This window comes from Cariama cristata, unplaced genomic scaffold (assembly GCF_000690535.1).
Source record: "Cariama cristata isolate BGI_N322 unplaced genomic scaffold, ASM69053v1 scaffold9076, whole genome shotgun sequence".
In the NCBI taxonomy this organism is placed as follows: Eukaryota; Metazoa; Chordata; class Aves; order Cariamiformes; family Cariamidae; genus Cariama; species Cariama cristata.
The window spans coordinates 34,022-46,232 of NW_009620346.1; the positions used below are offsets into that span (position 1 = coordinate 34,022).

Sequence of the window (12,211 nt, forward strand, 5' to 3'; positions counted from 1 at the left end):
GTACTGGCTGAGTGGGGCAAGGCTTAGGAGCTCTGTCAGAATGAGTTCATCTTGCTGTAACTTCAGATGAAGAAAGGGAAGAGTTCGTGGATTATTATTTGATAAGAACAAAAGCTTTAAAATAGTTTTCAACTTTTTTGTTTTCTATACTGAAGCCCTTGTGGTACTTGTTTTCTGGTCAGTTATTTGGAATAGACATGTGGGAGTGTTCTTTTATTCATCCTAACTATTATTTTGCATTTCAGGTATACTAAGCCACTAACCTTTGCAGACTGCATTAGTGATGAATTGCCGTTAGGATGGGAAGAAGCTTATGACCCTCAGGTTGGAGTTTATTACATAGACCACAACACCAGTAAGTGACATGTTATTGTATTTTTGCGGAGTTATTGTTTTGTGCCTGTGTTAAAATGTACTGAACACAAAGCCACAAAATCGCTAACAGCATATTTTAGACTAGATGAGATCTGCAGCTCGTGAAATCAAATCCTGCCCTTCACCATTGTACAAGTTACTTCCCTCTCTAAAACAGGAATTTGAGACATTGCAGTTTGCAGTCTTCAAATCAGCAGTCACATTCAAGCTAATACTATGGACACACCTCTCTAAGATTTGGCTCTGCTGAGGAGTCTGACTAGGTAGCAATGATCTGGAGTTTGCTCTTAGCCTGGAATTTGTCCTTGTGGCAGGACCATCGGAAACAGTGCAAAGGTCTTGTGCCGATTCCCCTGGCAGGGGTAAACTGAATGACTGCATGAGGTCCCTTTGCTGCGGGAGTTTGCACTGCCTTTACCAGAGAGGAGACTCTCAAGTAGACTTGGGATATCCTGAGAGGTGTGCAAGTTGGAGAAAAGTTGGGTTCAGGCTTGTAGTGTTTTTATTCTGTATCCTCAAACTAAGCTGCTGCTTACTGTCTTTATTCGGCTGCTTAATAGACCAGAAGTGTTAAGCTTTATAAGCTCATTTGAATTATAAGAAAATACAGAATTTGATATATCATCACAGACATTGTTAGGAAATGTGTATTGGGTTGTGCTGGAACAAATCTGCTGAAAAAAGTAATAAACAAAATAAATAAATGACTTTAGTTCTTTTTACAGAACAGCTCCAATTGCAGTCTAGAAGTTCACAGCAGAACCATGCCTAGGCCCTTTTGGGGGTGCTTGTAACTCATGCAAAGAGAAAAACTTTTTAAAGATGAAAGTGCCTTGAAATTGGGTTTGTTTTTTTTTTTCCTTATATCTGCTCTCAGACCCCAGCGGAGAACTTCAGCAGGTTTTTTTCAGCAAGTTACAAGATCTTTTTTAAATAAAAATATGGAAGTCTGTCTTTTTTTTTTTTTCTTGGCTATCTTCACACCCTTCCCCTTTTTCAGAAAAGTCACATTTTTTCACCTGGCCTGAGACTGCATCTTCTGGGTTTTAGCAACTTCTCTTGGGTATTAAAAATGCAGAATGAAAAAAGCCTGTTCTCAGAATCACTAACTGCCCTCTCTGATAAAAAGATCAAATGTCTCCAGATGTGACGGTGACGCAAATATTTTTATTTAGAGCTTATATCATCCCAATATCACAGTATTTCCATATCTTTAAATAGATTTATCCTGATGGATTTTCTGTGAGGCAGGGGATGTTGATTTTTCCTTTTACAGGAAAGGATAGTGGGGAAGAAAGGGTAGAAAAGCCTACAGGATCACACAAAGGAGATCTGCAGGGGACAGGACTGGACAAACTTTGCTTGAGAAGATGTTAAGTTGCAAGACACAAACTGGGGTGTCCTATAGGTTTGTAAGACCACGTCTTGTGTACATTTCATTTCCACAAGATAGCGCACTGGAGAGTTAATGATGAGATTGTTTTTTAAAGACTGTCTGAATCTTAATGCTTTTTCCAGTCACACTTGAGTCTGGGTTATTCCTGTGCTGACCACACTTACAAAAGGAGTAAGAGCTGAGTTTAGAAGTCTTAAGACTTCTTTTTACCTCCTTCTGAATGATTTAATGTTTTCATGACTGTGCAGCCAGGAAGAGAGAAGAGCCTGCGCAAGCTCTCCAGCAGAGTCAAAAATATGGTTGGACTTCTTTTCCCTTCTCTGGTGGTTGGAGATTTGCTGTCAGGTGCTGGGTTGCGGGAGGTACCTACCAGGATGCTCCAGGCCAAGAGCAGCCCAGAGACAGGGGCATGCCACCTTCCAATGACTCTGAAGGGCCTTACTGTATTAGGCAGCAGTGTTGGATTAAGAGGTTCCTGCCAATTCAGTTTTACCTGTACAATGCTTTTGGGGAAGCTGTCCCTTCCCAGTGAAAAGTCTGTGGGGCTTGGTGGTTTTTCCCTTGGATCAGTTCCCTCCTCTGGTTTATCAGGCAGTGACATGGACTGTTGCAGTACATGTAAGCCTCTTCAGGTGCCGTGGGAGCTGGCATTGTCCCCAAAAGAAATAATATTCAGCCCACCTTCTGAAGTCAACATCAAGGTCACGTCTGGCCACAGGGCAAACTTGGCTCAACTAAAATGAGAGGCTGTTTCCAAAAGTCTTTCCTTTTCCCCTCTGAACTTTCTTTTCAGTTTGAGTTGTATTTTTATCTTGTTGTCACTGGGGCATTAACTGGCTGGCATTTGCCTAAACAAGGGAGGCTAACTGTGGTCCTGGGGGGACACAGTTCAGGTACAGGAGAATAGCCTTGATCTGAAGCCTGCTGTGGGACATGGAAGCTTGTCAGGCCTGAGTGTTTCAGCTAGCTGAAACTGCAGCATGTAGGTGGGACAAACCAAACATTATCTTCGTTGTACATTTGAGTTGGCCCCAGGGTGAATGCGTGAAAATCTGGTTGCAGGTCCGAGTCCTGTGTGGTCTGGGACTGTTATCCCTGGTCCGTGCCACTCAAGCACCACAGCCTTCAAGGGTGTGCAGAGAAGTCTTCAAACTACGCTGAAACCTGCTTAAGAGCAGTTGTTCTTAAAAAGTTCTGCTTCTGTGGGATGCCAGAGGCAAGAAGACTTGACCTAGCATTTCAGTTGAGAAGTTAAAAAGAAGAGAAACAAAATCATGACCCTATTTCTTTGTCAGCTCTAATCCAAATCATGATCAAGCAAACCATATCCACTTACCTTCAGCTAATCAAGAAGCTCATCTTTGTGGTTTATGTTGAAGTATCCTCTGGAGAGCATCCAAAACCTTCTTCCTCTCCAAGGTCTCTTGCAGATTCACTGTGCCGGAAGGAACCGTCATCAGAGGGTGTGAAGGGGATGGAAGCATGTTGCTTCTTGCTGCACACTTGAAATATTTGAGAGACAAGCCCAAGGACAGACCTAAATTAAATCTGAAGCCAGGAGCCATTAAAAAAAGTGAGATGGAGAACACTTCTAACCTTCTTTCTGAGGCAAAATAAATACAATTAAAATGAATTGAGTACCCAGAATATTCAAAATACAGTATTAATGCATAGCCCTGAGTGTGTCTCTGGGAGAACTTCTTTGGAACTTGATTTGCACAAAAAATGATGATTTTCTTGCCAGATGCTGATGCAAGCATAGTAAGACTACATTCTTCAAACATGAAACAATCAGACTTATTTATGACAAGCTCAACAATAAATTAAAAATTCACAAGACAACAAGTGATGTAATAGCCTGCATTTCTGTAGTCCTTTTATCTGACTTTTGGATGTATTTTGGATTTCTCGGTAGCTGGGGCAGATTGAGAGCCCTTGGCCAACACTTTCATAGGTAGCTATTACATGTTTGAAAATCAAAGCTGCAGTCAAGGGGATACAGTTAGTGCTGTGATGACTGAAAAGGCTGAGGTGAATATTTAGAAAAATGGGAACAAAGCAGATTCCGTACATAAGTGTGTTGTCCATCCTCTCCATGAGCTGGCTGCCAAGGGTTCCCTTTGTCAGGTAGTGTATGTGCTTGGGGCAGCATTAGTGTTTCACCACCTAACGGAGGTGTTCAGCAATGTAGATTTTTATACTCTTCCTCCTGGTTGCTTATAATGGAGGGATTTCCCTGCAGCGGCTTCCACTGCCCTTCTTGTGATTATAGGAAGAACAGGCTGCTAGTTTAAGGGAAAACTGGAAATAACCAAGCTTGAAGAAGCTATAGGTACAGGTAGACTTATGACCCAGCATCCTGAATTAGACTTCAGGAGTTGTGGGTACTTTGCCAACATACTCATTAAGCTCGAAATTAAGAGTCTTGAGTCGTGGTTCCTGGTACTTGTTCCTGCAGTCTGGTCCAGGGAAGCTGCATGTCTGGGCATATGGGGCGCAGCTCTCTGGGTAACTCGCAGCAGACTTTTGCCTTCTGGTTCAACTGTGGAGTAAAGGGAGTTACTCTCTTTGGGTGTGGGTAATGGTTATCTGGAAAATGGGATTTGGGGGCAAGAACAGAGACAGGAGCCTGGGGTTTTCAGACTCTTTCAGTTGGTACACTGCTGGGTCTTCCTGACTTTTCTTTTGCTCTATCTAAGAGAGACCATAGTGCTGTTGGGGAGAGCACCAGCACCTAACAGTTGGCACAAGTAGCTCCTTTTTCCTCAAGTTCTTTTGGGGCAGTTTTTCAGGTCCAGGCATAGCTTTGATATTACATCAGCTGAAATGTTGCTTCTGGTAGCAGGACCTATAAAGGACTTTTTGTTGAAATGCTTCTACAAATTATACTGTTAGTGTCTTAAAAGGTTTTTTTTAATCATCTTTTGCAGTTTCTCTAAGTTTTGCTATGTAACTTGAAATGCCATGTGTTCTTTTGGGTCTTGAGATACTGTTTAAAAAAAGTTATTGCTGGAGTATCCGGTTAATTTTCTCCTTAGCTTAATCACGGACAGCTTGTGAAGGTGGTTGAGTGTCCATCCCTTGGGTAAAATCCTTTATTTCTAGTTCTGCTCCTAGGATTATTGTTAAACTGTTCTCTTCCCTACATCCTGTGTATTGTGGTGTTAGTCTTATGCCTGATGCACTTAAGAGCTGCTCATACCTTCCACTGTGGCAGCTTTTACTAAATATTTAAAGAGTCTCTTAAGATATGCATATTAGATTCCTACTGATAGTTTCAAGCAGCTCCTTTTTATTAATTATTCATTATGTGGTAACTAGGCATCATTATTCAGGCACAGTAGTTTAGACAGTTTAGAGCACTTAGTCAACCGAATATTGGAACCTGTTCCAAGCAAAAATGTATAATAGCCGTAAAAGAGAAATGAAAAATATTTTGGACACTTCTTCACAAACCAGAGACAAATACTGACAATAAATTTGTCTAATTAGTGTTAGGACTAGCTGCAAGTCTGTGACCTTGTGCCTCTTTCATGGTTAAAAACCTGAAAAGCAATGTATTGATTGTGTTGGGGTAACAGAGGTGGAAGTGGTGTAGCTGTTCATGGCTGCGTTGCCTATGTTACCAAAAAATATTTTTCTTAAACTCCACCTCCTGTATTCTGCAGTGATTTACTGCTGTGCCTGCTTTCAGTGGAAGAAATGTTTACTCCCCTTCGGAGATGCTGTTTATATAACATCATTTGAGATGCTTTCATGAATACATTCTGTAATTTAATGAGTCTTTATTTTTACTTACCTATAGAATCTGAGTGAGAAGATTTTCTTTCTCCTTTTTAATAAAAGCCACTTGGCAGCAAAAAGACAGGCAGAGTTGTAATTGCTTTCATGTCAGATGCAGTATAATGCAGTCATGTGGCAGTGATGTTTTCTCAAAGTTGTTTTTTATCGGTGAAATAGTAGAGGTATTTTATTAGTAATGTTATAAAACAGTTGCAATAAAGATAAGTCTAACAGTCAATGTCAGTGTCTTAGAGCTTGTGTGTGCATATGCTGGTGTGGATGTTTTAAGAGGTAGAACCAGGATGGCTTAAGCAGCAGAGGAGTTGGAGAGTTGTACGATGATTTCATCATGAATTGTTCTATAGAGTGATTCAGCGTGGCAAAGCTCACTGAAGTTCATTGTGGATCAATGGTCACCTCCTAAGAAAAAAGGAAAATGTTCTTATTCCATTTTTTTTTTTATTATGGCATGGGGCAAGGGGCTATTTTAAAATACTGCCATAAATGGTCAAGCTTCTCCAGGCAGCAGTACAAACCTGCATTCTGTTGATCTTGCCTCCTTCTGTTTTCTGTCTAAGAAACTACACAGATAGAAGACCCTCGTGTGCAATGGCGGCGGGAGCAGGAGCATATGCTGAAAGACTATCTTGTCCTGGCCCAGGAGGCGATTGCTGCACAGAAGGAGATCTATCAAGTGAAACAGCAGAGGCTTGAATTGGCCCAGCAAGAATATCGGCAGCTGCATGATGTTTGGGAGCACAAACTGGGCTCTCAGACCAGCTGTGAGTAGTTAATGAACTCTTATCCAGTGACTTTCTCAGTGGTGAATGCACTAGGACAGTACAATGCTTGAAGCTGATCCTCTGATAGAGCTGGGATGTGTTATGCCATGTCACTCTCCACATTTGTTCGGTTTGTCTCAAAAGCAACAGCTGCCTAGCACCTATTTGGTAAAGGATAGTTGTTATGAAATGCTATTGCAGTTGGCTCAGTCACTGGAGTCAGTGTGCAGATTTTCAGCACAGGCTTCAACAAATGTGAAAAAATGTGGTCATTGGCTCAATGTGAAAAAATTAAGTTATATGGTGTTTTCCTTGACTCCACTTTCCAAAGTACAGAAACAAGGCAAGAAGGCTCATCTTAGACAGCGTTCCTGGGCCCTTTTGGAGTTTAACATCCCAGGTAGTTGAGTCTTGGGGAGCTAAGGGTCTGTATTTTATGCCACATAAAAGCTAACATTGGTGGTTTATCTCTCTGCATATGAAGAACACTGTTTTGTGCTCCGTATTCTTCGTCACACAGGAAACATCAATACCTGTTGCTTCAAGAGTTGGTGCAGAAATGTTTACAGAAGGCCAAATTTCCTCCTTATTGTTTCTAGTTATGAGCTGGAAAATGTCTAGAGGACAATTTATTTCCCACAAGTCTTCCTGAACTTATTTTTTCATAATCCTTAGTATTGCAGACTTTGTATGTTCTTGCTAGCCACATCAGTGGACTGTCCACCCCCCACTTCACTTTTGCTGAGCTATGTCTTACAGTGGTGAATTCCACTGGCTAATCCTATGCCTGATGTTAACAAGTATTTAAGAAGTTTTCTGTCAACTGAAGGACTCTTATTTGACTAGGGTCCTGTCCATCATCTCTTAAGTACAGTTTTTGGTCTTCAGAGCAGTCTACCTAAAGTACTAGTGTACCAGAGCAGTACACTAAGAATGCTGTGAACATGAGTTGCACTGGCATGATGCGATCTGTCTTTAAAAGTACAACCAGAAAGAACTAGAAATGCTTTCCCATGTTTTATAGGGCATAAACTGATGGCTGCAAGGATCAAAATATCTTCCTTGCCTACAGCTACCTCTAACAACATTGCACATTGGGGAGCTTCTGTACCTTCTGAAGCAGAAGGGTTTTAACCGTTGCCGAGAAGAGAATTCTGCTCTTAATGGGACATTGATTTAATCCAGTGTGACACATTGTATGGTTGGTCATGTCCTCAAGGCTGTGAGAAGGCTTGCATTGCATTTTTCAGTTCCTTCTCATTCTTTGCTCTTCTTTGTTTCTAAACATTCAGTGGATTGTTTACTCAATGAGAAAGTCTAAAAAAAAAAAAGTGAAGTAAACCTTTATGCTATGCCTGTCCCTTCAGTTCTGTTAAATGCCTTTAGAAATGCAGGAAGCCACACTGTTGAATGGAGTAAACGTGTTTGGGAGTCTGAGTTAAGTGTGTTAACCTGGAACAAATCAAGACTTTGGAGATGCAGGACATGCTCTGGCATCTTTAGTAGACGCTTTTTGTGGAGTACCTGCCTGCACTATTGCTTTTCCCTGCCTTTGAGGAGGGATATGGAAAATGGGTAAAAGGCCTACACCAATGATGTGTGGAGATCTGGGTGTGCAGGAGCAATGGGAAGTGTTGATTTGTGATGACGCTGGTAGAAGAGTTAGGAGGAAGGCAGAGCCGCTAAACTGGGTGTTGTATTTGTTCTAGTGCTCTCTGGTTCATCATCAAGTTCCAAGTATGACCCGGAGATCCTCAAAGCGGAAATTGCTACTACAAAATCCAGGGTAAGTAGTATGAACAGACCTTTGCTTGCCATAAGTAATCTTCAGATATGTCCAAACCTCGTGGCAAATACTAAAGGAGATGCCAAAGCAGTTGAAAGAGCTAATGTTGCCATTCTTAATCTAGGAGAGAATTTATCAGAATTCTCAAACGTTGCCGTCTTAAGAATTTGAAACACTTTTTTTTTCCTCCCTTGGACTTTAGACTTCCTTGGGAGCTGGCAGTACATACTGCTGTACAGATATGCTGTGGGGTACCGAGCTGTGTGCTGGTTCCTTGGTGTGCCGCCGCGCTGGAGAGCTGTGAGCTCTCTCCAGAGACTGGCAGCTGTTTTGTCCTGAGCTTAGTGCGGGTTGTTAGCAGTGGCAGTGAGCGCTCTCATGCAGAGCTCAGTTTGGGAAGAAGAAAGGACTAAAGTAAAGTAGGTCACTCTGGCCTCTGTGGAGGAATATAAAACAGCACGCTGTAGGGTCAGTGGATTTACAATATGTATTATCATCCTGCTGTGTTACTCATGCAGTGGGGCCTTTTAGTTTAGTATCTTGGGGGATGACTTCTATTGCTGCAGCGTAACTCCTGTCCTGATGCTTAATTTTTTTTTAATGATTGGGAAGGTTTTAAACATTTCTGAGTAAAATCAACATGTGTTTCATTCATGTATCTCTTGAATTTTTCTCAGCTTTTCTGCTTATGAGGTTGGAACTTTCCTTGAGCCCCTTATTAAGTGGTGTAATATCTAGGTACTGGATAAAGCCCTAGCCAGCGATAATGTCCTGGTGAGGATGCACTCAGGGCTGTTAGCTGCTGTTGAGATGAACTGATTATCCGGAAGCTTTTAGAGTACTGTCTATGTTAAGTTTTGAGTTGAATGGATAGTGCTATACCTAAATATTCATACAAAATATCATTCTGAAAATGTGACACTTTGCTGCAGGTTAATAAACTCAAGAGAGAAGTAGCTCACATGAAGCAAGAGCTCCAGTACAAAGAGCATGGATTTCAAACACTGAAGAAGTGAGTTTGTTCTCAAGATCCTATTTTCAGTGTAAAACATGTCTGGCTTGTAATGCATCCCCCTCTATATTTATAAATAGCTGCCTAAATAATGTAAGCTGAAATATGTTGCTGCTGATATCTTTAGGCATGTGCAACCGAAAGGAATACACAACCAGGAGGGTGGTTATCTCAAATCAATGCCTGTATGTGATTGACCACATCAGAACTGACTTCATGGCAAAAAGATTTTGAACTAGGATCTTGTCAGTGAAATGGTATTCTGTTTTACTCCGTATTGCTTAATACAGATGACACAGTTCAGCCTATTGCCTTAATTATAGAAGCCATTGTTTTAGGGCAGTGAGGAGAAATTTGGGGTGGAGTGGAAGGAAAAGTTTCAGGTAGTATGACTAGACATCTGGCATATTTTAAATAATGTCACTGGTTAATATCCGATTTATTGTAACCATCAACTGTGGTAGAATTCCTTTGAGAAGAGGGAAGGATGAGGCAGCTTGTAATTAGGTTTTGCAAGCAAATACATCCGTGCATGTGAGGTCTGTGCCTGGTTTTCAAAATCATGACTGAAAATAAGATAATTCTCAAATGGCTAAGTTGATCCCCTGTAGGTTATAAACAAGGTAACAAGCAGCAGTCTGCCCGAACATACTGTTTTGGGGGTTTTGTGTGTATCTTTGTCCTCCCTAAGGAGTCAAAGAGATGATATGGCTAAAGTCAGAGTTTTGAAGCTTAGTGTACTTCTGAGTGGAGTAACTCCAGGTGATGATGAGTGAGGTTCTTTGTTCCTTCTGTTGTCTTTGTTATGCTTTGGAGTGTGTTTTTCTTAAAAATTGATGTCAAGATGCATGTGTCTAGGATGATTAAATTAACTGGACTTTATAAAGTGTTAGCTTACTGTATTTTTTAAAATTTTCCTTGCAGAATTGACATGAAAATGTCTGATACTCAAGGTGGCTACAAACTTGATGAGGCACAAGCCATTTTAAGTGAAATGAAAGCTCTCAAGAAGGCTATCACATCGGGGGAGAAGGAAAAACAAGACCTCATTCAGGTGTTGAAACAGGATGGCTTTATAGTATTTTGTGTCACCATTGCTATCAGATTGAATTTCTGAGAAGTAATTTAAGTATTTTGTAGTTCAGATGTGTAGTTGACATTTTTATTAACGTAAATTAGTTCTGTATTGTGGTTGGATGGCAGCCTTTTTGTTCTTCAGATCCTGGAAAATAAGAAGTATAAAATATAGCAACTAACAGTAGTAAGCACTTTCTTAGAGTAGAGTGTTTGTCTCGGGGTTTATTGATCAAGAATGAACCAGTGTGAATGTACTGCTGTCAAAGAGCAGACCTGGAGAGGCCATGGAAACCCTGTGGCCCACTTGGTCTGCCATCTCCCTCAGCCTGTCTGCCCAGGCAAGGTGGGGTGCTGATGCCTGGGGGCTACTTTGTGCCGTGGGAGGTGCAGTCCAGCCATGCCTGACCTTGTGTTTGTGAAGTCTGAGTGCACACAATAAACATGGTCAGATCTTAATCGTGTCGTTTAGGCTAGAGCTACGTAGCTGCTGAGATACTTTGAGCAGAAGTGAACTCACCTCATCACTTTTTATGGTTTTAGAGCTTAGCCAGGTTAAAAGACAGCTTTGTGAATGACAGAGGATCCCAGTCAGACCTGTGGGTGTCCATGGAAAGCTCCAGCCCTTTGTTATCCCGGCAGTACCTGGATGTCAGCTCCCAGACGGATGTTTCGGGAAATGTGAGTAATGCATGAGAAGCCAAGTGCATGTAGAGACATTCCTCTGAACTATATGTAGTGCTGCCTTGGTATGAGTTGGCAAGCATCTATGAAATGATACCTTCTCCTGGTTTAAAGTTCAGCGTGACCTTCATTTTTGTGTGCAATGTTGCTGTATCTCTAAAGGCAACCTGCTGTTTCCCCACACTGTCTCTATTAGAACAACCCAGGTGGGAATAAAAGGAAAGTAAGTTTTATTTTGCCTGTAGGTGTAGCTTCTTGTAATACAGATATTCCCTTAGCTATTTATAGCACTGATGTGCTACTGTACAAGAAACATTCAGCAGCTACGTATGGGCTAAGCTGTAATGAGGACTCTTCCCTTAAGAATGCGTTTGGCTTTTAGTGTGTTACGAATGAGGATGATAGCATATGTGCAGATATTTTGCTGCTATCAAACACACGTAGTACTTGTAAACCTTCAGTCCCACTTGTGCAACAAGGTCATAACTGTCAGGTTGGTGCCAGCCTCAGCAAGGACTTGATCAGTACTGTGGGTACATTGTGTGCCTTGCAAGACACCACAGAAGCCTCCTCTGTGAACCTTTACTGAAATGTTTGCAGCCACTTTGTCAAGGGCACACATGTGACTGAAGATCTGCAGATTTGGGCATGATGGGATGTCCCTTGTCTAAGACTTTACAGCCAAAGCAGGTTGTCATCCAAAACAAAATGCAATGCAACTATTAAAGTTAGCGAACAGCATTTAAGAAGAAAGATTACGAAGTTACTTGTGTGTGCATGGAAGTGGAAGCCCTCGATAGATGTGGTAGATTTTCTTTTTCTGATAAACTAAACCAAAAAGAGCCTCTGAATCTTGTGGGTTTTTAAGTGTGTGAAGACGTCATGAAAAATTTAATCAAAGGCAATATTTTCCTATTTTGTGATTGATTTAACTAGTAAATGAGTTTGACAAGAGCAAGTGTAACTTGTAACTTCATGAATTTGAATAGGGAATATCAAAAGAGGAGTGGTGACTAAGTTGCTGATTTTATATTTTGTGTCTCAGTTTATTACCAGCAGCAATAACCAGTTGGCTGAGAAAGTGAGATTACGCCTTCAATATGAAGAAGCAAAGAGAAGGTAATTCTGTGGTCTGTACCTTTTGGCTGTCACACAGCTTATTCTGAAGATATATTTCACTAGAAAAGGTGCCACTTGGATTGAAACCCAGTGTTACTGCTAAATAAACGTGGTAATTTTTGAGCCAGTGAGGCAATAGGCTTTCTGGGCCAATGTTATCATTCAAGAAATAAATAACCATCCTAGAAATTACTAAGGAG

At 41.2% G+C, this 12,211-nt stretch overlaps 1 protein-coding gene across 1 annotated transcript in view; it reads left to right on the forward strand.

The window, feature by feature from the left end:
• Positions 1-248: 248 nt before the first annotated feature.
• The window catches only part of WWC1 (WW and C2 domain containing 1), a 39,062-nt gene continuing 27,099 nt past the window's right edge, over positions 249-12,211 (forward strand). The window contains exons 1-7 of the mRNA XM_009701592.1: positions 249-355; positions 6,133-6,336; positions 8,046-8,122; positions 9,055-9,134; positions 10,059-10,188; positions 10,752-10,889; positions 11,938-12,011. Coding sequence (XP_009699894.1) covers positions 6,186-6,336; positions 8,046-8,122; positions 9,055-9,134; positions 10,059-10,188; positions 10,752-10,889; positions 11,938-12,011 — 650 coding nt within the window. The 5' untranslated portion in view covers positions 249-355; positions 6,133-6,185. The remainder of the gene's footprint in view (positions 356-6,132; positions 6,337-8,045; positions 8,123-9,054; positions 9,135-10,058; positions 10,189-10,751; positions 10,890-11,937; positions 12,012-12,211) is intronic.